This window comes from Terrapene carolina, unplaced genomic scaffold (genome assembly GCF_002925995.2).
Source record: "Terrapene carolina triunguis isolate 2854851 unplaced genomic scaffold, T_m_triunguis-2.0 Scaffold231, whole genome shotgun sequence".
Lineage (NCBI taxonomy): Eukaryota > Metazoa > Chordata > Testudines > Emydidae > Terrapene > Terrapene triunguis.
This window is the reverse complement of record NW_020664582.1, coordinates 796,621-824,155: the sequence shown is the minus strand read 5'-3', so window position 1 is coordinate 824,155 and position 27,535 is coordinate 796,621. Positions and strand designations below refer to the sequence as shown.

The window sequence follows — 27,535 nt, the reverse complement described above, 5'->3', positions numbered from 1 at the left end:
CCTTGCAATGAGGAAGGCCTTGCAATGTTAGAGGAGATTCTGGATTACGTTTTCATAATAATCTTTGTTAAAAGAAGGTTAGGGTTGAAGTGTTTCGGTGGAGCCCAGCTCAACCCCCCAAACACAGGATTTTAAAAAACCCACAAAAAGTTCTTCCTTTTTGAATAATATCCAGAGTTTGGAGTCTCACCACATCAGATTACTTTTCTAGATGGGGATTGTTTTAAATGTCCCTAAGAGAGGACGGTTTGGGAAGTTTTGCTGCACGTGACACACATTCAAGTCTAAGTGTGGGAAAAGGGCATTCACCACTGTCAATGACGAAGATGGTTCTAGAGTTGTCGGGGATCCTCAGATCCTTTCTTGGTATGTTCTTGCTGAGCAGGTTGAGAGCCTGGTCCCGACCTTGCCCAGACACCTTCTTACTGACCAGCATGTCCAGCAGGTGCATTGTGATCATCTGCAAATCCTTCTTCGTGTCTGCACAAAAGACCAGACAGCAGCAGGTTAAAAAAAGCGGCACTTTGAAGGCTGATAACCATTCAAAAGCGGTATTCAGTAGGGTAATTTTACTAGAATGTACATGGGGCTGTGTCCTAGCCCATGTGTCAATTTCATACAAGTGCAGAAAAGCATTATGATTGCTCATTCTAATTATGGTTCGGGGGCCTGCAGGTCTTCTGAATAAAGGTGTTTTTAACCGTGCTTGTTGCTGGATAATATGTAGCCTAGCTCCCTGGCCTCAGTGTTTGCAAATCCACCCACAGGCAACTAAAAGCAGAATTTGCAGGATCTACTGTTCAGTGCAATGGGAACCCGAGATCTCTTCATATCTCGGCCATCATTCAGTGGTTACATAGAATTAATTACCCAGCACCAGAGCCGCTTCTTTCCCATGTTCCTCTTTCTCTCCCACTCCTGATAAGGAGTCTGTAATGACTTGTAGGAGATTGCAAACAGCCATAGAGATTTCTTCGTTATCCACAGCCATCCACATACAAATTTTGTCAATTCCCAGGAGGTGAAGGATTGCTGTGGCCTGCCCAGATGAAAGATAGGATTCAGTGTTACAGTTCATATTATCTACATAAAGCAATTTACATTTCACACTCATTAAAATGTAACACTTGGCATGGGCAATGAAATAACAGGAGAATATTGAATTTGTCCAATACAGCACAGGGAGTGGTTTTGTACTTCATAAGAACGGACATGAGTCAGACCAAAAGGTCCATCTAGCCCAGTATCCGGTCTTCCGACAGTGGCCAATGCCAGGTACCCCAGAGGGAATGAACAGAACAGGTCATCATCAAGTGATCCATCCCCTGTCGCCCATTCCCAGCTTCTGGCAAACAGAGGCCAGGGACACTATCCTTGCCCATCCTGGCTAATAATCATTGATGGACCTATCCGCCATGAATTTATCTAGTTCCTTTTTGAACTCTGTCATAGTCTTGGCCTTCACAACATCCTCTGGCAAGGAGTTCCAGAGATTGACTTGTGCATTGTATGAAGAAATACTTTTTTGTTTGTTTTAAACCTGCTGCCTATTAATTTCATTTGGTGACCCTAGTTCTTGTGTTATGAGAAGGAGTAAATAACACTTTCTTATTCACTTTCTCCACACCAATCATGATTTTATAGACCTCTATCATATCCCTCCCCCCTCCCGTGAAAAGAGTCATCTCTTTTCCAAGCTGAAAAGTCCCAGTCTTATTAATCTCTCCTCATACGGAGGTGTACAATGACCTGTGTGACAGATGAAAGCCCTCGGAAGCACAGCTGCTTCAAAAGATGTGCCAGAAGCCACAGGCACAGGGAACATTCATCACATTTTCTATCGGTAAATGAGATCTGTATCTTTGGGGGATAGGGACTGTATTCTGCCTCCATGGGGGGGACCATTAGGGAGCTTCCTACAGGAACTAAAATCAGTGGGGGGTGATTATTGTGAATCCTAGGATAGATAACTCCAGAGAAGCACCATGCCTTGGGGTGAATGGCATATATGGTTCAGAGCAGGTCAAGAGGCCCAGTGGGCAAATGAAGGGCTTTTGATAGAAAGGGTGAGCCTGAACTGACTAGTGACCCGCCTTTGATCCTCATTTTGACATGAGACAAACAGGGGGCCAAACCCTGCTAAAAGGATTTGAAAGATTGGAACATGCCTCTATGTCAGAGGTGGGCAAACTATGGCCCGTGGGCCACATCCGGCCCACGGGACCGTCCTGCCCGGTCCTTGGTCTCCTTTCCCGGTGGGAGGCTAGCCCCGGTTCCTCACCTGCTGTCCCTCCTCCCCCGCAGCCTCACCTTGCCGCGCCACCAGCGCTCTGGGCGGCCGGGCTGCGCGTTCCTTCGGGGCAGCGCAGCAGCATGTCTAGCTGCTACCAGACATGCTGCTCTGAACGGCATGGTAAGGGGGCCGGGGCTTTGGATAAGGGGCGGGGGGTCCCACGGGCAGTCAGGGGACAGGGAGCAGGAGGCGGTTGGATGGGGCGGAGGTTCGGGGGCAGCACGGTCAGGGGATGGGGAACGGGGGGGTTGGATAAGTGTGGGAGTCCCGGGGGCCGGTCAGGGGGCGGGGCTGTGGACGGGGTCAGGAGACGGGAAATGGGGGGGGGGGGGGGGGGAGGGTTGGGGGCAGGGGGGGCCGGTGGGGGCAGTTACGGGACAAGGAGAAGAGGAGGTTGGATGGGTTGGGGGTTCTGAGGGAGGCACTCAGGTGTTGGGAAGTGGGAGGGGGTGGATAGGGGGCGGGGTCCAGGCTGTTGGGGGAGGCACAGCCTTCTCTACCCGGCCCTTCATACAGTTTCGGAACCCCGATGTGGCCCTCGGGCCAAAAAGTTTGCCCACCCCGATCGAAGTAGACTGTCTGTTTTTATAGAATGTTTTCTTTGTCATGCTTTGGTCCTAAATCAAATGTACTGAGCTCAGCGAAAGCTGACTGGTCACTACTAGACAGTGCTGTCTCTAGTGGTGTTGTACGTACCCACACGTGCACCCACACAAATACGGTCTCAATCTCTCAGCTGCTTATTCCGTCTGTGACGGAGTAGGGAGCATTAACTTGGTAGCGTTGCAGGCGGGTTTTACTAGTTTACGGTCTTCTGCTAACACGGGGCGTGGCTCCATTTCCCTGGGGTGCTGCACCAGTACTAGATGGAGATGGGAAATAAGGGTTTGACTTCACTGAGGGATGATATTTGATGACTCGCACGTAAGCGATGGCGGCTGCCCTTCGTAACCTGAGCCCAGGAGGGGGTTGGGGCCAGGTGACACCTTCTGTCCCGGAAACTGGACAGAGGCTGGGGGAGGAGCCAGGGGGTGTGGCTTGGTGAGGCAGCAGGAAGGGGCTTCAGTTTGGAGCTGGCTGGGAAGACGGAGGGAGGCCCAGAATCCGGGTCTGGGCTCCCCATCCCCGCAAGAGGGACCTGACTGAGGGGTGCTGTTTTCTGTACCTACAAGCTCTGTTTTAGACTGTGTTCCTGTCGTCTAATAAACCTCCTGTTTTACTGGCTGGCTGAGAGTCCCGGTGAATCGCAGGAAGTGCGGGGTGCAGGGCCCTGACTCCCCCACACTCCATGACACCTTCCAAAATTGAAGTCTTACTACTTATCAGTAGAGTCTGGATTGTCATGAGTCTAAAAGAGGGCTACTTTTTAAATGAGTCATTTGAGGACCACAATACTCACCAGGGTGGGTTAACTTAAAAGGTGGCTCATGGCCCACCAAAACTTTCGGGCTTTTCTAGATACCTTTATCTTTCTCCTCCAGCCTCTGACTTCACCTAATGAAGGTCTTGGCTAATCACCTCCCATCCTTCTCATAGAGACCATGTACCTCACTGCTCTATCAGGCCACCTCCTGGCATGGAGTCCAGGGTCCTGGCTTAACCCACCGTTGGTCACTGCCGCCTCCTACAGGATTGTGGCTGTACATACACCTCATTTCACAAGGGCCGGTGTTAAACCAGCCTCAGTTACATGCCGAAGGATATCTTTGAACCTGAAGTCCAAGAACAGCATCACAGGTTCAGCCTGTCAAGTTTGCACCCTATAAAGGCTAACTTTTACCCGCTGGCTTCTCTGTATTTCATTCAGTGCAAGGTTCACTTTTCATTTGTCTTTTAGAAACAGACTCAGTTCCATGAACAGCCAGATCATAGGAGTTCAAAATTTATTTTTCTTGTCCTTTTAGTAAGAGGAGATCGATATGGAAGTAAAAATGGCCATTCTGAAATAGTGAGAAGCAGGTTCCTTTGAGCTAGCGAGAAGCAGGTTCCTTTGAGTCCCCCGGTTATAGTGAGAGACTGAGGCAGGATTTCTGAGCCACATGACTTACCCGTGCCTTGTGTCCAGTGCACATGCCCGAAAGGGTCCTTACGGCCGCTAGGATCATCTCCGCATTTTTGGTTTCTATCAGCTGCAGCAGCAGCGCCACCCCATTGTTCTGGAATATCCTCTCGGCTCCTGCTTCCTCCCGCCCCAGAACAATGAGATTGTTCGCAGCCTGGGAAAAAGGAGGTGTAAAAAGTCAGAGGATCAGTAAGCAAGGAGTGATATCAATGGCCGTTCATTGCCCTCTATGAAATGATTGTCTCAATCCACATCCTAGCGAATTAGTTGCGTTCAGAAGGAGACTTTGCTGCATGAAGGAAGGGAGTGATTTAGGGTAAGTCTACATGGCATGCTTCTTTCAGCGGCGTGCAATGTACACATCCTGTCACAGAGATACACAGCTGTGTAGATGGAGAGGCACGGCTTTGACCAGTAAAGATGCCTGAAGGACACAAGGTATGCACTGAAGTACATCCTACACGGCTCTGGAAACTTTAACGGTTTGCAAATATTTGAAGGCATCACAACTGAAAAGGAATCATGTGGGGTGGTGTAATGGGGGGGAGGGGGGAAGATAGCTAGGAATAATGAAGGGAAAGAAGAGTTTCCTGGCAGCAAGATCTGTTAGGCCAGTGGTTCTCAACCAGGGGTACATGTACCCCTAGGGGTACACAGAGGAATTCCAGGGGGTACCTCAACTCATCTAGATATTTGCCTAGTTTTACAACAGGCTACATAAAAAGCACTAGCGAAGGTCAGTGCAAACTAAAATTTCACACGACGACTTGTTTATACGGCTCAATATGCCATACACTGAAATGTAAGGACAATATTTATATTCCAGTTGATTTATTTTATAATGACATGGTAAAAATGAGAGAGTCAGCAATTTGTCAGTAATAGTGCTCTGTGTTTTTATGTCTGAGTTGGTAAACAAGTAGTTTTTAAGGGAGGTGAAACTTGGGGGAATACAAGACAAATCAGACTCCTGAAAGGGGGGCCAGTCGTCTGGAAAGGTTGAGAGCCACGGTGTTAGGCTGTGGAATAACGTCCCATGGGAAGTGGAGGGAGCACTCTCTTTGGGCGACATACAACTCAACTGGGCAAAGAGCAGTCCTGCAGGTGGAGCCGGGGTCCTTCCCTTTGAACATCGGCAAACGTTTTGGGGAGGAGGGAGCGGCAGGAAGAGGGGGAATAAGGGATGGGCAGTTAGATACGGGCCTAAGCTGCAGACACCAGATCTGGTTTTGACTTGAGTTTGTGATTTGGGAGCTTTGCTGACATTCCAGCGGCTTTGTGGGGCTGTGACTCTGAGCATGTCAGTTCTCTGCTGTCTCACTGAATTCAGCTCCTCCCTTTCCCCCTTCTATTTGTTCAGGTATCTGGAACCCTATGAATGGCTGGGGAGGTGTAGCAGGGTGAGCACCCGCTCCAGCCGGAAGGGGTTGGAAAAGCCCTGCAGAGGGCTGGGGCAGGGAGCAAAACCCCGGCTGATTGTGGGAAGTGGCTGCAGCTGGAGCCACGCCCCAAACAGACTAACCGGGCCTTATAAGAAGGCCAGGGCAGCCAGAGTCAGTAGTCTCTCCTCTAGCTGTGGAGGGAGACAGGCCTGGCTGCTGGATGGGTGAGAGGTACCTGGGAGTGAGGCAGGGCTGGGGAAAAGCCAGAGGAGCAGGGGAGCTCCAGCCTGGCTACTCCCCAGGCTGTAGGGCCTGGTTCCAGGGCCCATAGAGGTACTGGGTGGTAGAAGGCGGCAGCCTTGCCTGTGATGAGTGGCTTTTCTACTGCAGTCTGCCCCCATGAGCTGGGGCTAGGTAAGGACTGGCAGTAGCCTAGACTGAGGCAAGGTGGGGGTAGTGGGTGGGGGCTCCCCAGGGAAGGGAGAGCCACAGAGATTGTTGGGGTATTGCCAGGGGGCAGCACCCCAGAGAAAATGGGCACTGGAGTCTGGGAGGGACACAAGGGCCAAGCCGTGGTGGATCACCGGCCTGCAGGGGGCGCTCTGGGCTGGAAATTGAGCTAATTCCCTGAGAGACCAGCAGGAGGCGCTGCTGGTGTGAGTCCAAATGCTCACAGGAGGGCAAGGAAGACTTTTGCTCCTGACTGTGGGCTTTGAAGTCTGACAACGTATATCAGTCATCTCCCCAGTTGCCTTTTAAGTCTCACCTTCTCTCGCTTCTCTTTCTCACTGTTCCCATCCAGCAGGATTTCAAACATGTTCTGCACTCTGGCATCGGTGGAGAACTGAATGTGCAGCTGTAGAGGGATGAAAGAACATCACGTGTTAGGCACAAGGGCAGAAACCTGAGGCCGAGTTTCCCCCATTTCTGTTTAGGCTGCACACATCTCTCTCAAACTGCAATATTTTAAACGGCCTGTTAAATCAGCTTCAACTGCACGCTGACTTTGGTTTTTGACTTTTGAAATGTCTCTTTCCACCTCTGCAGCCCAGAGATTCAGCCCATAAGCTGTTCTCTCTGCGTGGAGTGCAGGCCTTTGAACACATGGCATGTCATCTTCCAGCCCTCTGAGCGACATTTACCAGCTACACTCAGCGGATACGCTTGCTCCGGAGTACAGTGGCACATCTTCAGCGTCAATACACCTGGATGCAAAGCTTTGTGTGCACCGCCCAAGCATTTGGTGCTGCTGCAAAGGCATTTACCTTTTCCTGAATCTTGGCTCCCAGACGCCTCAGGGTCTCCTGGAAGTTTTTGTTGCGGGGCTCAATGGTGGCACACCTCTGGACGTCTTTGAAGGCTTGGTCCAGCTTCCCCAGGCTCTCCAGAGCCTGGCTGCGCCTGTACAGGGCCTTAATATCCGAAGCATTGATGTCAATCGCTAGGAAAGGGATCAAGAACAAAAAGGCATCAACATTTGCTTCAAAGTCCAGCCGCATACAGAGGATTCACTAAGACAGTAACGAAGGTACATGGCACTTTCCCAGGGCTCGGTTACCCTGTTTCTTCAATAAACCTCTATCCTATCTGATAGCTGACACAGTCAAATGCAATCTGGATATCGGTTTCCAAAAACATGAAATGATGCTCAAAAGAGCAGTGACTTAAAGTCATTGATTCTTTAAGATGCCTGGTGGGTCTTGCCCACATGTTCAGGGTCTAACTGATTGCCAGATTTGGGGTCAGGAAGGAATTTTCCCCTGCGTCAGATTGGCAGAGACTCTGGGTTTTTTGTTTTGCCTTCCTTTACAGCCTGGGGCACAGCTCACTTGCCGGTTTAAACTAGTGTAAATGGTGGATTTTCTGTAACTCAAAGTCTTTAAACCACGATCTGAGGACTTCAGTAACTCAGCCAGAGGTTAGGGGTCTCTTACAGGAGTGGGTGGGTGAGGCTCTGTGGCTGCAACGTGCAAGAGGTCAGACTAGAGGATCATGAGGGTCCCTTCTGACTTTAAAGCCTATGAATCTATGTCAGTGTGGAACCCACTTTAGGTGACTGACAACCTGCGTCCCACCTGGTGGGGTTGAGTCCTCCAGACTGATCTAACCTACCAGGGATGGTAATACTGCTCTCGAACGTGGCATCTGACCTCGTAGCCCGTTCCAGGGCACAGTGCTTAACGAACATCAGGGAGTTACTTCCCAGAGCTCCCTTACAGGTTTCCAATTTGGCATGTTCCTGAAGCTGGCAGAAGAGGTAGTTTGTGCTCTGGTGGACTGAGGGATCCATTGGCCATTTGGTAGCTGATTGATAGGCACTGTGTGATTCATTTTGATATCCTCTGGGAGGAGAGGGCCACCAAGAGATGAGAATACAGTCTGAAGGGCTTTAACATACCAATATAGAATAATAAAGTCCCTGAATGTCCCGAGTGTGGAGTTTCTTCTGCCCAAGCGCCGAATGGGGATTTGGGAGAATACAGGTAAGGGAGGAGACTGTGCAAATGGAACACCGAGACCACGTTAGGCTTAAGCCTCAGAGGAGGTCTCAAAACTCTGTTGCACAAGGGGGTTCCGCCATAAGAGCTCGGCGTTCACTGACCCTTCTAGCCAACGTGATTGCAGCTCAGAGGAGCCTTGAGGGAAGGGTGGTATAAAGAGCATCCCAAAAGCAGCTCTTGCAAGAACGACGTTGAGATCCCAGGCAGGAGGGGGTTCTCGGACGGGTGGGTCAGTATGCAACAATCCCTTCAAGGATCTTTGAACCATGGGAAGAGGCAGCACCAGGTTTCATACGGACATTGCTGGTACTGGAGTGGTCGTCAGTGCCAAGTCTTTATTTGACACAGAGTTCCAGTCCATACTGGTCTTTGGACCAGCTGGTAGGGGCACTCGTAGGGGATGACTTTACAGGGACCTGATCAGAGATCGATCTTCTCTCATCTGGGTCCGAGGTTGCCTGCATGCCTTTGTCCATCAGGTGAAGCTCAAGGCAGGCGTCCCCATAATCCCATGTCCATGGAGAGACTGTTCAGCGAACAGAACGCCAGTCTGGAATATGGCCCAGTGGTTAGGAGATTAGCCTAGGACTTGAGACCTAGATTCCATTCCCTGCCATGCCACAGACTCCCTGTGTGACCTTAGGCAAGTCACTTAGTCTCTTTGTGCCTCAGTTCCCCATCTGTGAAACGGGGATGACAGTCTAGCCCAGCCTCACAGGGCAGTTGTGAAGATAAATACCCGAAGATTGCGAGCTGCTCAAGTATTATGGTGATGGGCAATTTATAAGTACCTAAGTTAGCTAGACTCACAATAAAGGCAAAAAAGACAACAGTTGTGGCAGGCAATGAAAGGGATTAAGCCACTGCAAGACAGGCAAGGCTTAGAGCCCGCAGGCACCAAGCGAAACAAAAGGTTTAGTGATTCTGAATTAAAAGGGGAAAAATAATAAGGGTGGAGAAAACTGATTCCAATCTGACTCAGAATCAGATGAAAAAGGGCTAAGAGATAGTGGGTCAAACATCACTAAATTCTGTCTCACTGCCACGGGTGGAAAGAGGGAACAGAAGGACAGTAGTGGTCACCATGCCCTTGATGTCCTTGGATTTGGGGGGTGGGGAACCATGAGGACATGCGTGGCACAGACATAGCCCAATGGACACTGCTATTCAAAAGATTCAGATCTTGCGTGCGTGAGGCTCACACGTACCTAGAGTGGGATTCACACTGACACTTGAACATGAATTTTTGTCTAGGGAAGAGATTTTTTTCCTATTAGGACTCTCTGTTGCTTTTTCCCTATTAGTTCACTGAATGGATTTGCCAAAGTAAAAAAAGAACATCCATTCTGAGTCAGACCATGGTCCATCGAGCCCAGTATCCTGTCTTCTGACAGTGGCCAATGACAGGTGCTTCAGGGGGAATGAACAGAACAGACGATCATTGAGTGATCCATCCCCTGTCATCCAGTCCCAGCTTCTGGTGGTCAGAGATTAGGGATACCCAGAGCATGGGGTTTCACCCCTGACCATCTTGGCTAATAGCTATCCTCCAGGAACTTATCTAGCTCTTTTTGAACCCCAATATAGTTTTGGCCTTCACAACATCCCCTGGCAATGAGTTCCACAGGTTGACTGAGCATTGTGTGAAGTAGTAGTTCCTTTTGTTTGTTTTAAACTTGCTGCCAATTAATTTCGTCAGGTGATCCCTGGTTCCTATGTTATGTGAAGGAGTAAACACCACTTCCCTATTCACTTTCTCTAACACCATTCATGATTTTATAGACCTCTATCAGAACCTCCCCTTAGTAGTTCAAGCTGAAAAGTCCCAGTCTTTTCAATCTCTCCTCATATGGAAGCTGTTTCGGACCCCTAATAATTTCTGTTGCCCTTCTCTGTACCTTTTCTAATTCTAAAATATCTTTTTTCAAATGGGGTGACCAGAACTGCACACACTATTCAAGATGTGGGCATACTATGGATTTATATAGTGGCATTATGATATTTACTGTCTTATTATCCATCCCTTTCCTAATGAGAGTGCCTTCACTGACGTTTGGGATCTTTTTAATCTTCAGTTTTTAAGGACACGTTTATCAGTGTAGAAAACTTTCATCCCCCTTTAAGCACAATGGACATGCAGAGCCGATACCTGTGTTCTTGTTCTCCAGCACACCCCATTCTGTGAGCACATGGAACAGGGATGCTCTCATTTCATTGTAAAGTTAAGAGGATGAACTTTATATGAACTAGTATAGAATCCTGGTATTTAACATTCTAAGCAAAACAATTGCATAGCTGATTTCTTGAACTACACCAAACAGTAAAGTTACACGAGTACAATAGATAGATAGTTATGGGATACCTTTTTTGTATTTACCTTTTCATTTACGCAAAACCTAACACCAAACAAATAATAAAATTAGTTAAACTCAAACTTTTTTTTTATTATTATTATTATTATTAAAGCGGACATAAAACCAGATCTGAGAACAGACTAGATGGAGGAGCAAATGCATGTAGTGAGATTCAAATCCCACGTTTTAGAGCTCTCTTTCTGCTTACCTCTAGAAGCATCGGATGCTGCTTGGGCATAGCTCTCCTGTCAATTCAGAGGGAAGAGAGATTTATTAGCTATAAAGATGGGCAATAGACACTCTTTCCTTACTGGTATAGAATCATAGAAAGGTTGGCACATAAGACACATTGTAACAGCTTCCCGTACAACCATTGAGCAATGGAGGATCTCCAAAGAACTGGTTCTGCATCATTTCAGGTTTTTCTCCTGGCCATGTCAGTAGCGAAGATGATCAGGCAATCGGCAGGCTTGTGTATGATGGTCTTTTGTAGAAATCATCATAGCAAGTCATCGTAAACCAGCCTAGTGCGAGTTCGACTCCTTTGATGTGTGTGCTAACAACATATTGTGGATAAGCTGGCACCCAAGTTCATATACTGCAGAGACACGTCTATATAAAACTTACACAGAGGTATAAGGGTCAAGAATTCAGATCCCTCTGCTACCAAAAATCTCTCTTGTTTGGGCTAAAGATCTCCCTTAACTGGTAAGCAGCATGGGACCCTTCTCTAGAGGCTGGGCCCAAGGCTAACATTCCTCAGCTAGTACATTATGCCCCGGAGGCATAGTGGGATGTAGCATCTGGTATTTTTGCTTCATCCTCAAACAAACAGTGTCACCTGGAACTTTGTTGGAATTAACCTCCCCTTGGTAGTGAGCGCTGGCAGAGTTAATACTGCAGGGCTATGGCTCTTTGGCAGGTTGAGAATAACTGAAGGCCTCCGTTTGTATGGTCCCTGCTTTTTAAGAACTTGTTTCCATATGGTTTGTGCTAGGCAATGTGTTCCAGTCAGATCCTGTTTGTTTAATAGGCAGGAGGCCTCCGACACAAGGACAAGCGATTGAGGACAGTGGCTCAACTCCATTCCCTCCCAGTAAACAAACCCCTCCGGGGGGGAAGGAAAACTCAGTGGTTTGAGCATTGGCCTGCTAAACCCATGGTTGAGAGTTCAATCCTTGAGGGAGCCGTTTAGGGATCTGGGGCAAAAATCTGTTTGGGGTTTGGTCCTGCTTTGAGCAGGGAGTTGGACTAGATGACCTCCTGAGGTCCCTTCCAACCCTTATCTTCTATGATTTTTAGCCCTTCACACTAAACCTCTACAAATACTTGTCACCAAAGTGACATTATGGCCCAACCAGAAACACTCCATGGAAAGAAAAATGCACTTTAGTGTATCTAGATCAAAGTAACGTCTTCGAAATTAGTTGTGACGCAGGTGGCTCAAAGCTATTGCAGAACACCAGTACCCTGCCTGTCCCCGGGGCTCACAACTTGATATGCTGAAGAGAGCAAAACATTCTGGAACTGGTAGTGCGAGCGGCACTGTTTTCTATATTAAAAATAAAGTGAGCAGATAAGCCCCCCAATGCCCCAACCCACCTGTCCACCATCACTAGTTGCTATAATCCTTCACTTCCTCCCCCAATCCAGCCCCAGTTCAGAGGTTCTCCTCTCACCTTTTTCAGGAAGCAGGCCGCCCTATTCCTGTACAGCACAGCCTGCAGTGACTTGTCCTTGGTAAATTTCAAGGCTTTGGTGTAGCTGTTAATAGCATTCTCATAGTCATCGGCCTGAAAATACTTATTGCCTTCCTCCTTCAATTGAGCTGGGTCCTCCATCTGGGGAAGGAAGCCACAGTTCAGCCTCTCGTAATCTTCGGGGTAGTATCAATGTAAGTTAATGCTTTGGTTAATATTTGCAAAACGCGCAGCATTTTCTATGCTCAAGTACCTGCCTCATAGGGCGCAGGGAAGAGTAAACATCTCCCTTGTATTGATGGAACAGTGATGCATTATGCTGGATAACTAGCGCAGGACAACGCAGCATGTCCGCATCAGGGTAGCAATACTGGGATGGGGAGTTGCTCTAATTTGTCTCCAAAAATCTTTTCACAGTCCTTTCCTGGTCATTTTGCTGCCCTGTATTAGGGAGCTAAGCATTATGGAATCAGGTAAGTTGGACTGAATGCGCCAGAGACGGAAGGAACTATTCCTCCATCCACGCTGGATTCTTTCCTAATGTACATTTATTTTAAACAGTAGAAGTCTGGAATTCCAGATCCCAGTGCCTGGGTAGTGTGACAAGGTCAGGCCGGATGGCTGCAGAAGGGGCTGGGAAAACAGGTATGTTTGCCCTAGAATGCTAAAAGACCTTTTTCCCCACAAGCTGGGAAGGGGTTATTGAGGTCAATTAGGGACACCTGAGTTCAATTAAGGGCTGCCTGAAACCAGTTAAAACCTGGGGGGGGGGGGGAAAAGGGGGGAGACAACTGCAAGGCTGGCGGCAGTAGGGAGATCGGCTTCTCCAGTGTGAGAGACTGCACCCCTCCCCATAGGGGAGACACCCAAACCCAGTCCCTGTTTAGGGGAAGGACTGACACCCTGGGGCCAGCGACAGGACAACTCCTGCCTTAGTGAGGGGGTCAGGGAAAGGTCTCCCCTTTTTTTCAGTGCGTTAGAGACTGGTTTCCCTTGGTTTGGCAGGGGAGCACTCCTCAGGCCTGCCCTGAGGCCTACCGGGAAGGCTCTGAGAAACAAACCCCGAAGAGGGAAGACAGACATGCTCCAGAGTGGGGCTGATTTACCCCAGGCCCCGGCCCTGCCACAGGAGGGAGCGCTAGGTCCGGCGAGGCAGACGGGCTGCCTTGCCACAGTAGTCAAACCTCGACCCAGTCTGATCTCATGATCTCCACCCAATGCATGCAGCTTCAGCAAGAGGCCATGCATTGCAGATTTTAACACCACCACTTACAGCCACTTCACTGAAGGTTAAGGAAGCAGAGGAGAGCAATTGAAAGCTCATATTGCCATCACTTGGGAGAACCAGCACATTGTTGCTGGAAATGTAGCTGCTCTTAAAACTGGCCCTGGAGAATGTTGGCAGCCTATTTACATATATTGATGTACGGGATGCAACTCCAACCAGGAAAGAAGTGGGATTGCTAAAGTGGAGACTAAAGATAATCTAGGCATGGCCCAACACCTTAATAAATACTCTGCCTCAGTTGTTAGTGAGGCTAATGAAGAGCTTAGAGGTAGTGGCAGAGTGGCAAATGGGAATTAGGATATGGAGGTAGAAATGACCACATCCGAGGTGGAAGTCAAACTCAAACATCTTAATGGGACTAAATCAAGGGCCCTGGATAATCTCCATCCAAGAAATTAAAGGAACTGGCACATGAAATTGCAAGCCCAATAGCAAGGATTTTGAATGAATCTGTAAACTTGGAGGCTGTACCCTATGACTGAAGAATTGCTAATATAGTTCCTATTTTTAAGAAAGGGGGGAAAAAGTTACCTGGGAAACTATAGGCCTGTTAGTTTCACTTCAATTGTATGCAAGATTTTGGAACAAATTTTGAATGAGAAAATAGTTAAGGATAGCGGTAATTGGGATAAAATACAAAATGGTTTTACAAAAGGTAGATCGTGCCAGACCAACCTGAGCTCTTTCTTTGAGAAGATAACTGATTTTTTTAGACAAAGGAAATGCAGTAGATCTAATTTACCTGGACATCAGTAAGGCATTTGACAGTTCCGCGTGGGAAATTATTAGTTGGGGTTAATATGAGAATTGAAAGGTGGATAAGGAACTGGTTAAAGGGGGACTACAATGGGTCATTCCAAAAGGTGAACGGTCAGGCTGGAAGGAACCCCGCTGCCTGTCTGGGGTTCTGTCTGCCCCCCCCCACTGCCAGTCTGGAGTTCGCGGCCGACGGCCCCGCTCAGCCCGCTGCCAGTCTGGGGTCTGTCCGCCAGCCCCTGTAAATGTATTACTGGCATGCGAAACCTTAAATTACAATAAATGAATGAAGACTTGGCACATCACTTCTCAAAGGTTGCCGACCCCTGGTCTATAGTATTACACTGCATTTCTGTGGTGAGTGGAGTGGTTACCCGCTCCTGCCCTGTGGGGCTAGAAACAGCCCAGGAGAGGGCTGTGGCTGGGGCAAGAAGCCTGGGCTGATTGGGGCAAAGTAGGCTCAGCTGGGGCCATGCCCCAATCAGGCCCAGCTGGCCCTTATAAAAGGCTGTGAGCCAGAGGCCCAGGCAGTCTCCCTCTGTCCATAGAGTTTGGAGCAGGGCTGGGGAAAGGCCTAGGGAGCCGGGGAGCTCCGGCCTAGGAAAGCCCCAGGCTGCAGGCCTGGTAAGGCCCATTAGGTATTGGGTTTCAGGAGGCAGCCCATGGGTAGGCAGAGGCAGCAGGTCCGAACCCCCTTTGCCTATGATGAGTGGCTTACACTGCAGTCCGCCCCAGTGAGCGGAGGGGGTAGATGGGGACTGGCAGTAGCCGAACACTGAGGCGAAGTGGGGATAGGGGGTGGGGGTTCCCCTGGGAGGGGGAGACTGAGGCTGGGAGGGGTACTGCCAGGGGGGCAGCACCCAAGACAAGGGCACCGGGGTCCTGGGAGGGACATGGGGCCAGCAGTAAGGTGGATCACCGGCCTGCAGAGGGCGCTCTGGACGCTGGGAGAGCTAATTCCCTGAGGACGACCAGCAGGAGGCGCTGCAGCGGTGAGTCAAGACCCTTACATAAGCATGAAAGGCGGGGCCAAACTGAAGTTAATTTTGCAAGACAATAAATACGCAATGTTTTGTATTTCGGCATTACAGGAAAACGTTTTCAGAAGCAAAAACCCCATGTGAGTTTCTCGTCAAAATTCAAATGTTGACATGGCCACTTTAAAAAATTTTTTCTTATAAAACGTCAACCAACTCTAATTTGTTAACGAAATCCAAAACCAGCCTTTTAAAAATCCAGCCAACAAGGCAAGTAAGAAAAAGGCTAACTAAGGACTTCCTCAGATGAACGACTCATGTTGTCCCTACTCCTAGGAAAGAATTTCTAGAACCAGCTCAAACACTTTCCACTGCCAGAACTGGTGTACGATTAGTATGCCAATTGGAGTGGTTTGCTAGGCTGAAGCATTTAAAACAAAACCCAAACTGCTCCTCAGTGTGAAAGGGGCTGACCTGGCTTTTTAAAAGCATTTAAAGCCAGAAGATCTTTTTATTAGCAGCCAATTTGTGTGTGGGGGGGGGGGGGGGGGGGTGGTTGCAGTCTTAAAACTCAGCACAGTAAGCGGTGGGGTCAGTGTGCATGCATCACATGGTGAGAAAAGACCCTATCTCGCATTTCAGTTCCTAGCCATATTTGGGCAGCATTAGTTGCCCCTGCAGCCTGTCAGTGTCACCTGTCACTGAACTCAGAGTTCCCCACCCCCGCAGCAGAAATGCATTCCAAATAAAAAAGTCAATTCCTTAATGTCCGAAGGCAGTGCATTGCATCCCGCTGGTTCCTGCCCATCCCTGCCCTCCATACCTGGGGAGGAGATTTCAAAATGCTGCGACCGTCACCCGCTTGGGACACTCACTCTGCTTTGCTGAGCCCGTCCACTGGCTTCCTCCCCTTATACTACAGGAATAGGCTGGCCTCCCGGGCTTTATATAGCTCAGTGACATGGTTAGGGAGCCCAGGACAGCGAGCAAGTGGTTGGGGGTGAGGTCAGATTTCAAAAGGAAGAGAGTTTCTTGAATTGGAGGATTCTGATGCCTCCTGCTAAAGGGCCGAAATGCCTTTCAAAACACCTGCGTTGCTGTCGCCGAAAGCTGGACTCTGGGCTTTTTAAATAGGAAAAGCCGACAGCGGGGCTGATGGAACACCCCTGCCCAAAATGCGCAGACCCCCTTCCCTGGCTATCTAAGGAAGCATGAGACATCTGAGCCGCAGGAGCAAATGGTTTGACTCCTGTAACTGGGGAAAAGACCTGGCACCAGCTGCAATAACTAGAGCCTCCCAGCGCCTTCGAGAAGTTGCTTCAGAGGAATCCCATTCAGCTCTTCCTTCTCTGGTCTGTTTCGGAATCCACGGAGAGCTGCTGAAGCCCAGAGACAGCTGTGCTCACTGCCAGCCCGGGAAAGGTCCCAGAGGTAGAACCACACTCACGTTCAGTCCCGTATTGCCCCATGGCAACCGCTGAATCCTACCAAGGGGCTATGCCTTCCCACAGGATAATCTCATATCCAGGCGACGAGAGTGTTGGGTCTCAGAATTAGTGGCACACTAATCAGGACAACAGGTAAAGGTTGTGCAATGCTTTCCCAATGAAATAAGGTGCTTGCAACATTAGAGGAACTTTATTTTTTCAGAATTACAAAAACTGCATTTTTAGGGGAGTTAAGATTGCAGGGTGAACATAAGAACAGCCACACTGGGTCAGACCAAAGGTCCATCTAGCCCAGTATCCTGTCTTCTGACAGTCGCCAATGCCAGGTGCCCCAGAAGGAATGAACAGAACAGGTCATCATCAAGTGATCCATCCTGTGTATTTCTCATACCATTTTTTTTAAATTACCCAACATATTCCAGCTGTGCTCCAAATACAACATTAAGAGAAGTGGAAATAACTCAGACACGAGAAAACTCAGCTCTGGTTCCTGGCTTCTGACTCAGTCTCCACCCATTAGGGCTGGCTGCCCACACCCCAGCCATGAGTTTGCACAGACCCCCCTGACCTCTCCACGACCAACGCCCAAGCAGGGATATGGAGGGAACGTGCACCCCGTTCCCTAGCAAACCCCACGGGGCATCTGATCTGCAGAGAGCCATGCTCAAGCCCTCCGTGAACAGGTAGCCTAGGCTTGGGCCATTGCCTCACCGCCTGAACAGGGCCTGAACAGTTTGACGGGAACAGTCAAATTGAAGGGATTGCTTCTTCAGTGCTGCCTGCTCTTTATGCTCTGTCTCCCGGCCTATCCCACTGAACAAGCCAAGGTGGGACTGTTAACTGGAGAAGCCTTGGACTGGCGCTCTGCTTTGCAGGGGCATGACAGTGGGACACTGGCAGACTGGAATGCTTTCCTCTGGGCGTTGGCCACAATTTTGGATCACCCTGTCAGGGGGTGTTCACCCCACGCTTGCCCTGAAAGGGTTAATATGCACTGAGATGGGAGCGAATTAACCCAACAGGCCACAGCATCAGCAATCCCCTGATTGAATGAGGAAGCCCAGCTGAGGAGGAACCAGCACAGCTGGGACTATCAAGGCAGGAAACTAGCAGCAGAAGGGGGCTGCTGGGAAGGTCTGCGGTCACTCCCTGGGAGGGGGGAGGTGTGTTTGGGCTGGCAGCACAGGGCTCTGCTCAGGGAAAGGCAGTAAGGTCTAAGAGGGACCAGACCTTCTCTGCTGGCAAGAGGGTCCCTGAGCTGGAACCCAGAGAAGTGAGCAGGCTCGGGTTCCCCTGCCAGCCACTGAGGGAGTGGCACTACGAGGCAGTGAATAGGAAGACTGCCTGAGCCTGTCTGTGGGGGGGAAAAAGTATGCTAGATGGACACTGAGCTAGAGGACGCCAGCTTTAAGTGTTTTGTCGAGTTACTTCGTAGGTTGAATCATGGCGAACATACAACCAGGAGCACTGCAATGAACAAAGGGTCCGAAGTCATAATGGCATCCCTACGGGAGGAGGCGGTGGGAGCAGTGAGACTACAGGTGACACAGATGCACAGACCGATGGATGAATTAGCAGGTCACACCATGGACGAGCTATTGGAGAGAGTCTGGACCCAGAAGCAGTAGAGGCAGCTCAGACTGCAGCGGATGATCCAAGTTACGAGACGGGCTTTTGTCCTAAACCGCCCTCTTCTTTCCCCATTGACATTAGTCAACCAAACTGCTCATAAACCAATATCTTCAGTTATTTGGCCTTGTGATGGTCCACGCCCCTAAGGTTGCAAGCGGCGTGGACTATCCGCCACAGTCCGTCAAAATAGCCCTTCGGTCCAGGGCAGTATGGCCTAGCGGCCAGAGTCTTGCGACACCCCGATTTTTTTCAAAGGAGTTCATACTCCAAACAGATGCATCAGAGGTAGGCTTAGGAGCGGTCCTCTCCCAGGAATGGGAGGGGGAGGAACACCCAGTACTGTATCTAAGCCGAAAACTACTCCCTCGAGAACAACACTACGCAACAATAGAGAGAGGCCCTGGCGGCAAAATGGGCCATTGATGCCCTACGCTATTATTTACTGGGGAATACCTTCAAATTGATCACCGACCATGCCCCCCTCAGATGGATACACAGCATGAAGGATGCAAACCCCCGAATTATGCGCTGGTACCTGTCCCTCCAACCATACGACTTCCGCGTTTTTCATCGTCTGGGTAAGGCGCATGCTAACACGGATTTCTTTTCTAGACTGGGAAAGGAGGATGGGGAGACGGACCAGCCCCGGGGACGGCCCTTCTTAAGGGGGAGGGTGTGTGGCGGGGTCAGGCTACCCCGCCTTAGCCCGGAAGGAGTTAAGCCCCAGGGACTGACAGCGGAAGTCCCGCCTCCCTGGGCGGACTGGGCATGCACCAAGTGCTATAGGAGTATAAAGGGAGGGAGACCAGCTCATTCTGGGCTGGAGCCCGTAGGAGAAGGACCTGCTGGGGAAGCTTCTGCGGCGGATCAGCCACAGCCGTTGGCTGCACCGGGAAGAGCCGCCGTCCATGGCCCGCCAGCGCCCCGGCGGTTGGAGGAGACCCAGGGGACGACCGAACCCGCCAAGTACTAAGGACCCGACGACTCCTGGGAGACCCCAACGGAGACTATGGTAGGAAGGGACACAGTGGTATTCCCCCCCAGGGAAACTCAGCGTGTTTCGGTCGGAACCCCCCCGTTGAGTTGGTGAAAAAGCCCTACGCTACGGTTAGGGCCCTGGGTCGGGGCCCCCCTACTGGGGCTGTCGCATCCCAAGGACATGGACTCTGGCCGCTAGGCCACGCTACCCTCCACCCGAGGGTTGCTTCCTGAACTCTGGCCAATAGGCCCTACTGCCCTGTAACCGAGGGCTGTGTTACAGACTCCTGCCGTTAGGCCGCGTCTCCTTGAGGAAAAGGGGACGTCAGACTCTGGCCGCTAGGCCATACTGCCCTGGACCGAAGGGCTATTTTGACGGACGGTGGCGGATAGTCCACGGCACTTGCAACCTTAGGGGCGTGGACCGTCACAAGGCCAAATGACTGAAGATATTGGTTTATGAGCAGTTTGGTTGACTAATGTCAATGGGGAAAGAAGAGGGTGGTTTAGGACAAAAGGAATACAGAGTGACACTTATCGTTATGGTTATATTGAGTTTGCAGACTAAATTTATGTTGTGAAAGTCGAAGGTGCAGAGAGAACACAACAGTGTGATAGCGGATTATATTCAGGAGGACTGGAGATGTGAAAGGGAATTTCAAGAAGATGATTTTTAAGCATTAGGTAACTGTCTTTCAGAGAAGAAGAACTGGTAACTCCAGGAGTCAACCCCACCGCAAGTTCTGTCCGTGTCTGTAGCATCCCAGCTTCAAAGTGGAGCGAGAGGCATCCAGGTACCTAAGCAAAACACAGCACCCAAGAGAAAAGTTATGCTACTTTGGAGAGAGAATGCCTGGCCATTGTGAGCGGTCTTCATTTTTTTTTTAAACCTAGCTGTAGGGCAGGAAGTTTACAGGTGTACACAGACGCTCACCTGGTTGCATTAGATGAAGGGATCCAATGGCAAACTAACACTGGAGTTTGGCTGTCCCGGCTTGATATGGGAGAATTCATCACAAAGGGGATGAACAAAACAGCAGGTGCTCTATCATGCAAGGATGTGAGAGCTTCCAAAACCTGCCTGCAAGCATATACTTTTGCAGTTTAATGTTAAAGGTAGAGCTGGGACATATAAACCTCTGTACCCCCCGCCCCCCAATCAATAAATTATACAATGAAGAGGAGAGAGTGAGTGTTTTGACAGAGAAGCTGTAGTCCAACCGAACCAGGTACATGAGTTAACACCGTGATAGTTGAGGGCTATCCAGAAACAGGAGAGACACCCAATTCAAATATTGATATTCTACCCATTGTAAGTGGTAGGAAAAGCAAAGAAGTCTACAGAGATGCCTTCCACCAGGTATAGGCAATGGGATGAAGAGCAAAGAGAAAAGCTGAATATGGGGGAGAACTTCCTGACTCTGGGATTTATCACACACTAGGGAAAAGTCTCCCACGGGAAGTAGCGGAGGCCCATGACTTGAAGCGAAGAGCGACACAGGAGGAAAGAAGCCTGCCATTTCAGATGACAGGAGACCAGATGGCAAGGCAATCAATATGTTCAATGGGGATGAAGTTTATCAGTTTAGTCTGCAGCTTGCCATGTGGTTGGGGAAGTGTTTGGAGATGAGAGGAACAGAAAGTTACTGTGCTCAAACTTTCAACATTCATTTTGCCTCTTGTACCCAGGTGCTGCAATCCAATCCCACGTTGGCTTGGACGGGGCCTAGATAACCTAATAGGTCTCTTCCATCTCTAACTTCGAAGACTCCATGACAGAGCAGGTGTCTGCTGGGTCTCCAAGTTAAGGTGACTGGCCAGTTTTGCCTGGAATACCCTATAAACCTGCCATGCAAAATGCACCTCTTTGGGGGAACAATAGTAGAAATAAGGAGGCGATCAAGGCTCCTGACTCCCCCAGCCAATTGGCACGTGCTTTGAAGTGTGACTGAAGGTTATTGCTCAGGCATCTTCTGCCTGACAGCCAATGGGCTGCAATGTTTTTAAAAAGCGGTCGGCGGCATGACTGGCCAACCTGTTCACTGTAAAAAAACTCCAAACATAAATATCACTGATTAAATAGCCACCGTGAGACAAAGAGCAAAATTTCTTTGGATTCGGTAAGGTTTTGGAATGGACTTCAGTATAGGTTAGGTTGTGGACGGGGTTTCGCTTTCCTTCCTGCAGCTGCGCTGCTACTATGCCTTCCTGTACATCATTGAAAATCCTCCCCATTAGCCATCGGCTCAGGTAGGCGAGAGAAGGCCCTTACACATAGGTGGTGGTGGTTGGGGGAACACTTCTTGCCTGGCCCGGCACCATGGCAATGGAGGTAGATAGTTTCATTTTCCTTTGGGAGTCAGTGCTGCTAAACAAACCGCATCCCTTCCCCTCCTCCCCGCCCCCGGGAATATTAGCCCTTGGTGTGTGTGGGGGGGTGTTTGGTGGGACCGAGTTGGTGGCAGTTGGTTGGCTGGGCACAGGGGCTGCATGCAGACTGGTGACTAGCAGGGGGCACCAGCAGTCTTCCCACTACCACAGCAGTCAACTGGAACTTTGTTTGATGTTAAAAATACATAGTTCCCAGGGTGGCCCTTTCACATTTACTGTTTTAAACATATTTAGTGTTCGAGAATGGCACAGAAATTGACCAATGCTTGTGCCAAATGGTGGTTGGCATTAGAATTTGTCCTAGCAAAGGACGATACAGAGGTGACACATGGGGGACATGCAGGGTCAAGTGGAGAGGGGCTCTGTCCTCCTGCTGCGCCTGCCCCCCTGACATGCTTGGCCCCTGTCCCCGGCAGCCAGGCCTGGGCTGGGAGCGGAGGGGGCAGGACCAGCCACTTCTCGTGCCAGCCGCTCCGGGTTGCTGCTCCGTGCAGTGCAGCGGCTGCCCGAGAGAGCTAGGTGGGTGGGAGCCTCCCCCCCCTGCCCAGCATGTTTCTGGAGTGGGGGGCGCAGCGGGAGAAGGGCAGCGTCCCTACCCACACAGGTAACATGGGACAGGGAGAGTGCGGCAGACCTGGGCTGGGCGCAGGGTGGGGGGGGAGGTCACTGGGCAGAGGAGACATGTGGGGCAGTCACGTGTTCTCCCCTTTAGATTGTGGCCCCCCCAGTAGGGGGAGGCACGAGTCGTGGTAGGTGTGTTACTGTCCTAGAGTCCAAGATTTGCAGGTTCTGTTTTTTTGCTGCTACATTGGGTAAAAACAGCTTCTGGTCCCAGATCCACACCTTCCTCAAGCAAACGGGCCAAGTCCGGACAAAGATACTGCAAGCAATGGCAGGAAGGAAAGGACCTGAAAATGGATTATGCCCGTCGTAGGAGATGTTGGTCTGACTCGCCGCCAATCCTACAAATGGACACTTTGTGCCTGCTAGGATGTGGCTCTTGTGAAGCATGTGAAGGTGGGAACAGCATTTCTCTTGTGCTGTTCCTCTTCCTCAGTGCACTGGACTGACTTTGGGGTTAGTGTTTCTCAGAAGGTCTGCTTCTGCTTCATTGCATCAGAGGAGCCCGAGAGAGGCTTGCTTTTCAGCGTCCCATGCAACTGTACAGAACGGTGGGTGGTTTGGGGGACATCGTGAGTCATTCGATAAGGACAGAATTGCACTGGCATCACGATCCCTGCTAAAATTATTAAGGGTGATTTGAGAGAACTGGATGGTTGCGACTACAGTTAACTTAACCGCTTGACAAAATACAGAGGACAAGCACGTCCTACAGTTCTGGGTAGAGGTGTACAAACCCACTGATGCAAGCACAGAGAAGTGCTTTAGGGAACCTGCGGCGTTTGCGCTGTCTTTGTTGTCAATGCCGCTAAGCTATGTGGACATGGACACGGACAAGACTCTCAGATGAGCATGGTCTGGCACTGAGTGTGTGGGGCACACCTCCTCTGCCATGCCCAAGGGCTCCGATACAACCAGCAGGTCTATCTCCATCCGAATGGTCTCCCTTGAGACCTCTGAGCAGTGGCTGGTCTTTTACCAGGACTTACCCGGGAACTGTGGGCAGGTCTAGTCTGGCTGCGGAGGGGGACAACCTCCTTGCTGAACCCCTGCTACACAACCAGCACATTGGTGGGAAGATGGTGGAACCCCCCTTGGTCCACCACGGCTGGTGGCAGTGAGATGAGGGACCTCCTGCACTACAGTTGGAGGATCTGGGTGGACCCTGTAGCGCTAGCCCGGCACATAGGGCTGCACACCCCTCGTGGCCCCTGCTGCGTGCTCCAGGAGGCCAGATCGGCCTTGCCAGCTGCTTCTCTCAAGCGGGTCCTAGGAGAAAGTGCATTTCAGAGTTTCACACTTGTGCATTGTGTGGCGAGATGGAAAGCCTGGCACACGTCTCCCTAGAGCATGCTAGCTTGCAGCCTCTGTTCTGGCTACTTCAAGGCTTCCTGAGGGATTACTTTAATAGGGCTCCATCTGGGAGCTGGAACCCCTGTTACTTATTCAATTGTTCCATGCTCTACTGGACTGTATATTGGCCTTTGTTGGATAAACTCCACAGTCTTATTGTTGTGGACCCTCACTTTCCTCCCCCCCCCTTTTTTTGGCATCATGTCTTAAAATTAGTGTGTAAGCTCCTTGGGGAAGGGGTCACCTCTCACACTGTGGGGTACTATTAAATAGTAACCAAGCCTGCTGAGGGTCACTGCTCTCCGCCATACAACAGAACTCTGAGGTAGAGGGAACCAGTAGGGTCAAGGACCGGATATGACTTGAGGCCTCCCAGCACTGCAGGGCTGTTTGGAATTCCCCCAGGACTGGTTTGAGAAGCTAGTAATCAGTTTGGAGCTGGGGATGTGGGCCAGATGTTCCCCCCCTGGGCCCCAGGTCTGTCTCCTCCAATAGCAGGGAGGAATAAGCCAGAATGTGATGCAGAGAGAAGATTTCCAGGCCAGGCTCAGAGGTCCCTGTTCCAGACCCAGACGGTCGCACCCATTGCCTGATTTGTTCTGCTCTCCGCTCTAGCAGCATCTGCACGTGGTGCTGTGATTTATTCCCTCTATAGCAGTTTGGGAAGCCTTTAAAAGCGCCTGCAGGTCTGTGAGTGCCTCTAGTTGTGAGCCCATGCTCCCCAGAGCCATGGGAGGGCATTGGTGCATGCAGGTACCTATTGTCCAAGACTGGCTCATTTTCCTGCCCTCATGGTGGAGGTCTGGAAAGATCCCTCAAGTCCTGCTGGCCCTAGGAAGGAGGTGGGCGTGGGGCAATCTGTGGGGCCAGGACTAGATCTGCCAGGGAGACTCCGGTGTTTTGTAATACTTGAAATGGACTGGAGCGACCCACGCCAAGGCACTGTCATTGTAACTGAAGTAGGAGGAGGAAAAGAACCCTGCATGGATAGGGGAAGCTGCCAGAGGGTAGTTTAACCCTCTCGTGCCAACCCTCCCCTTACTGATGGCATTTCACCCTGATGCCAGCCGTGCCTAGTTTAATGCTGCTCTGCTCATTTTAGATTTTCCCCTGCAAAATACAGCTTCCAGCAGCAATTGCCCATCTTCCCTCTCCCTGGCACCATGGCAGAGGTACCCTGTGTAGCAGGATGGATCACTCTGGAGCAGAGTGAATCCCCATCAACTCAAGAAAGAACAGGTGTGTGTGTGTGGGGGGGGGTGTAACTGAGACTGGGTAATTGGTGGCCCTGAGTCTCCTAGATGGAGTGTTGTGTCTCCACTCCAGGAATATAGATTTAGGGAGGGAGATGGGATCGTCCTGACCTTGAAAGGGGCAGTTTCTGACAAAGGGGACAGCAAGTTCTGGAGGCCGAAGAGCCAGTGACACACATTTGTCGAGATAGGGGTGAGGGTAAAAAGAAGAATTCTCTGCTCCAAAGAACCCTTGGCAGTTCTGGGTCTGAAGAACAAAACTGCCTAAACAGATGAGACCAGCGGGTCCATCCAGTCCAGTGTCCTGGCTGCAACGCTGGCACATACCTGATGCTTCAGAGGAAGGTGCAAGAACCCCCAAGGGGACAACCATGGAATAACCTGCCCTACATCAGATGTACACAAATCAGTGTTTCCACTTGAGAGAGAAGTGGCTCATGGTGGTTTGGGGGACCTGCCTGGCCGCTGCAGTGTGGTTTACACACATACAAACTCCATTGTTTTCTAAGCACTGTTTTGTTTAGAAGATCGTCCTTTGCCTTTACCTTAGCTCTGTAGCCTCCACGCCCAAGTGGTGCCAGGAGAGCTAACAATGGAGGGCTGTTAAACCCTGATCATCAGTTCAAATGGAAGCACCCGTGGACTAAGATCTGGCTATTGCCAGGGAAACTGGATTGCCAAGTCTGACTCCAGAGGAGTGGTGACCAGGCAACAGATCACCTGATGTGTGTGTGTGTGTGTGTGTGGGGGGGGGGGGCGGATGCGGATTCGGGGGGGTGGGGTGTCACCTGGCAAAGGGGACTGGAAGTCAAGCAAAGGATGTAAAAGGGGTAAAAAAAAAAAACCAAGGGTGATGTCATGGTAGGGGTCTACTACCCTCCACCTAACCAGGTGGAAGAGGTGGATGAGGCTTTTTTTAAAAGCTACTAACAAAATCATCCAAAGCCCAAGACTTGGTGGTGATGAGGGACTTCAACTACTCATACATCTGTTGGGAAAACAACTCAGCAGGGCACAGATTATCCAACAAGTTCTTGGAATGTACTGGAGGCCATTTTTTATTTCAGAAGGTGGAGAAAGCTACTAGGGGAGAGGCTGTTCTAGATTTGATTTTGACAAATAGGGAGGAACAGGTTGAGAATTTGAAAGTGGAAGGCAGCTTGGGTGAAAGTGATCATGAAATGGTAGAGTTCATGAATCTAAGAAATGGTAGGAAGGAAAACAAAAACAAACAAAGTGGAAGTGGCAGAGGTGCTTAATGACTTTTGTTTCCGTTTTCACCAAGAAGGTTGGCGGCGATTGGACATCTAACATAGTGAATACCAGTGAAAATGAGGTAGGATCAGAAAAGGCTAAAATAGGGAAAGAACAAATCAAAAATTACTTAGACAATTCGATGTCTTCAAGTCACCAGGGCCTGATGAAATGCATCCTAGAATACTCAAGGAGCTGACTGAGGAGATATGAGCCATTAGCAATTATTTTTAAAGAAAATCATAGACTCATAGACTCATAGACTTTAAGGTCAGAAGGGACCAATATGGTCATCTAGTCTGACCCCCCGCATGATGCAGGCCACAAAAGCTGACCCCCCCACTTTCCCTTAACTCTGCTGTTGAAGTCTCCAGATCGTGATCTAAAGACTTCAAGTCGCAGAGAATCTTCCAGCTTGCGACCCCTGCCCTATGCTGCGGAGGAAGGCGAAAAACCTCCAGGGCCACTGCCAATCTACCCTGGAGGAAAATTCCTTCCCGACCCCAAATATGGCGATCAGCAGAACCCCGAGCATACAGGCAAGATTCTCTAGCCAGACCCTCATTTTACCAGCGATGGCCGTTATTGCCTAATTGATTAGAATCACGTAATCCCATCAAACCATTCCCTCCATAAACTTATCTAGCCTAATCTTGAAGCCAGAGAGGTCTTTCGCCCCCACCGTTTCCCTCGGAAGGCTGTTCCAGAACTTCACCCCTCTGACGGTTAGAAACCTTCGTCTAATTTCAAGCCTAAATTTCCCCACGGCCAGTTTATATCCATTCGTTCTCGTGTCCACATTAGCACTGAGCTGAAATAATTCCTCTCCCTCCCTGGTATTTATCCCTTTGATATATTTAAAGAGAGCAATCATATCCCCCCTCAGCCTTCTTTTGGTTAGGCTAAACAAACCAAGTCATGGAAGATAGGAGAGATTCCAGATGACTGGAAGAGGGCAAATCTAGTGCCAATCTATAAAAAGGGAAATAAGGACAACCCGGGGAATTACAGACCACTCAGCTTAACTTCTGTACCCGGATAGATAATGGAGCAAATAATTAAGCAATCAATTTGCAAACATCTAGAAGATAATAAGGTGATAAGTAACAGTCAGCCTGGATTTGTCAAGAACAAATCATGTCAGACCAACCTGATAGCTTTCTTTGACAGGGTAACAAGCCTTGCGGATGGGGATTGGTGCGGGGCGGCGGGGGGGGGGGAGGGGGGGAGAAGAAGAGCAGTAGATGTGATATAGCTGGACTTTAGTAAAGCTTTTCATACTGCCTCTCATG

At 50.0% G+C, this 27,535-nt stretch overlaps 1 protein-coding gene across 1 annotated transcript in view; it reads right to left on the bottom strand.

The window, feature by feature from the left end:
* Positions 1 to 16,221, bottom strand: part of UNC45B (unc-45 myosin chaperone B) — a 25,204-nt gene extending 8,983 nt beyond the window's left edge. The window contains exons 1-9 of the mRNA XM_026656547.2: positions 16,137 to 16,221; positions 12,272 to 12,433; positions 10,801 to 10,837; positions 7,003 to 7,178; positions 6,504 to 6,593; positions 4,342 to 4,509; positions 871 to 1,039; positions 268 to 480; position 1 (exon numbers count right to left, since the gene is read on the bottom strand). The exon at position 1 is cut by the window's left edge and continues 141 nt beyond it. Coding sequence (XP_026512332.1) covers position 1; positions 268 to 480; positions 871 to 1,039; positions 4,342 to 4,509; positions 6,504 to 6,593; positions 7,003 to 7,178; positions 10,801 to 10,837; positions 12,272 to 12,433 — 1,016 coding nt within the window. The 5' untranslated portion in view covers positions 16,137 to 16,221. The remainder of the gene's footprint in view (positions 2 to 267; positions 481 to 870; positions 1,040 to 4,341; positions 4,510 to 6,503; positions 6,594 to 7,002; positions 7,179 to 10,800; positions 10,838 to 12,271; positions 12,434 to 16,136) is intronic.
* Positions 16,222 to 27,535: the final 11,314 nt, after the last annotated feature.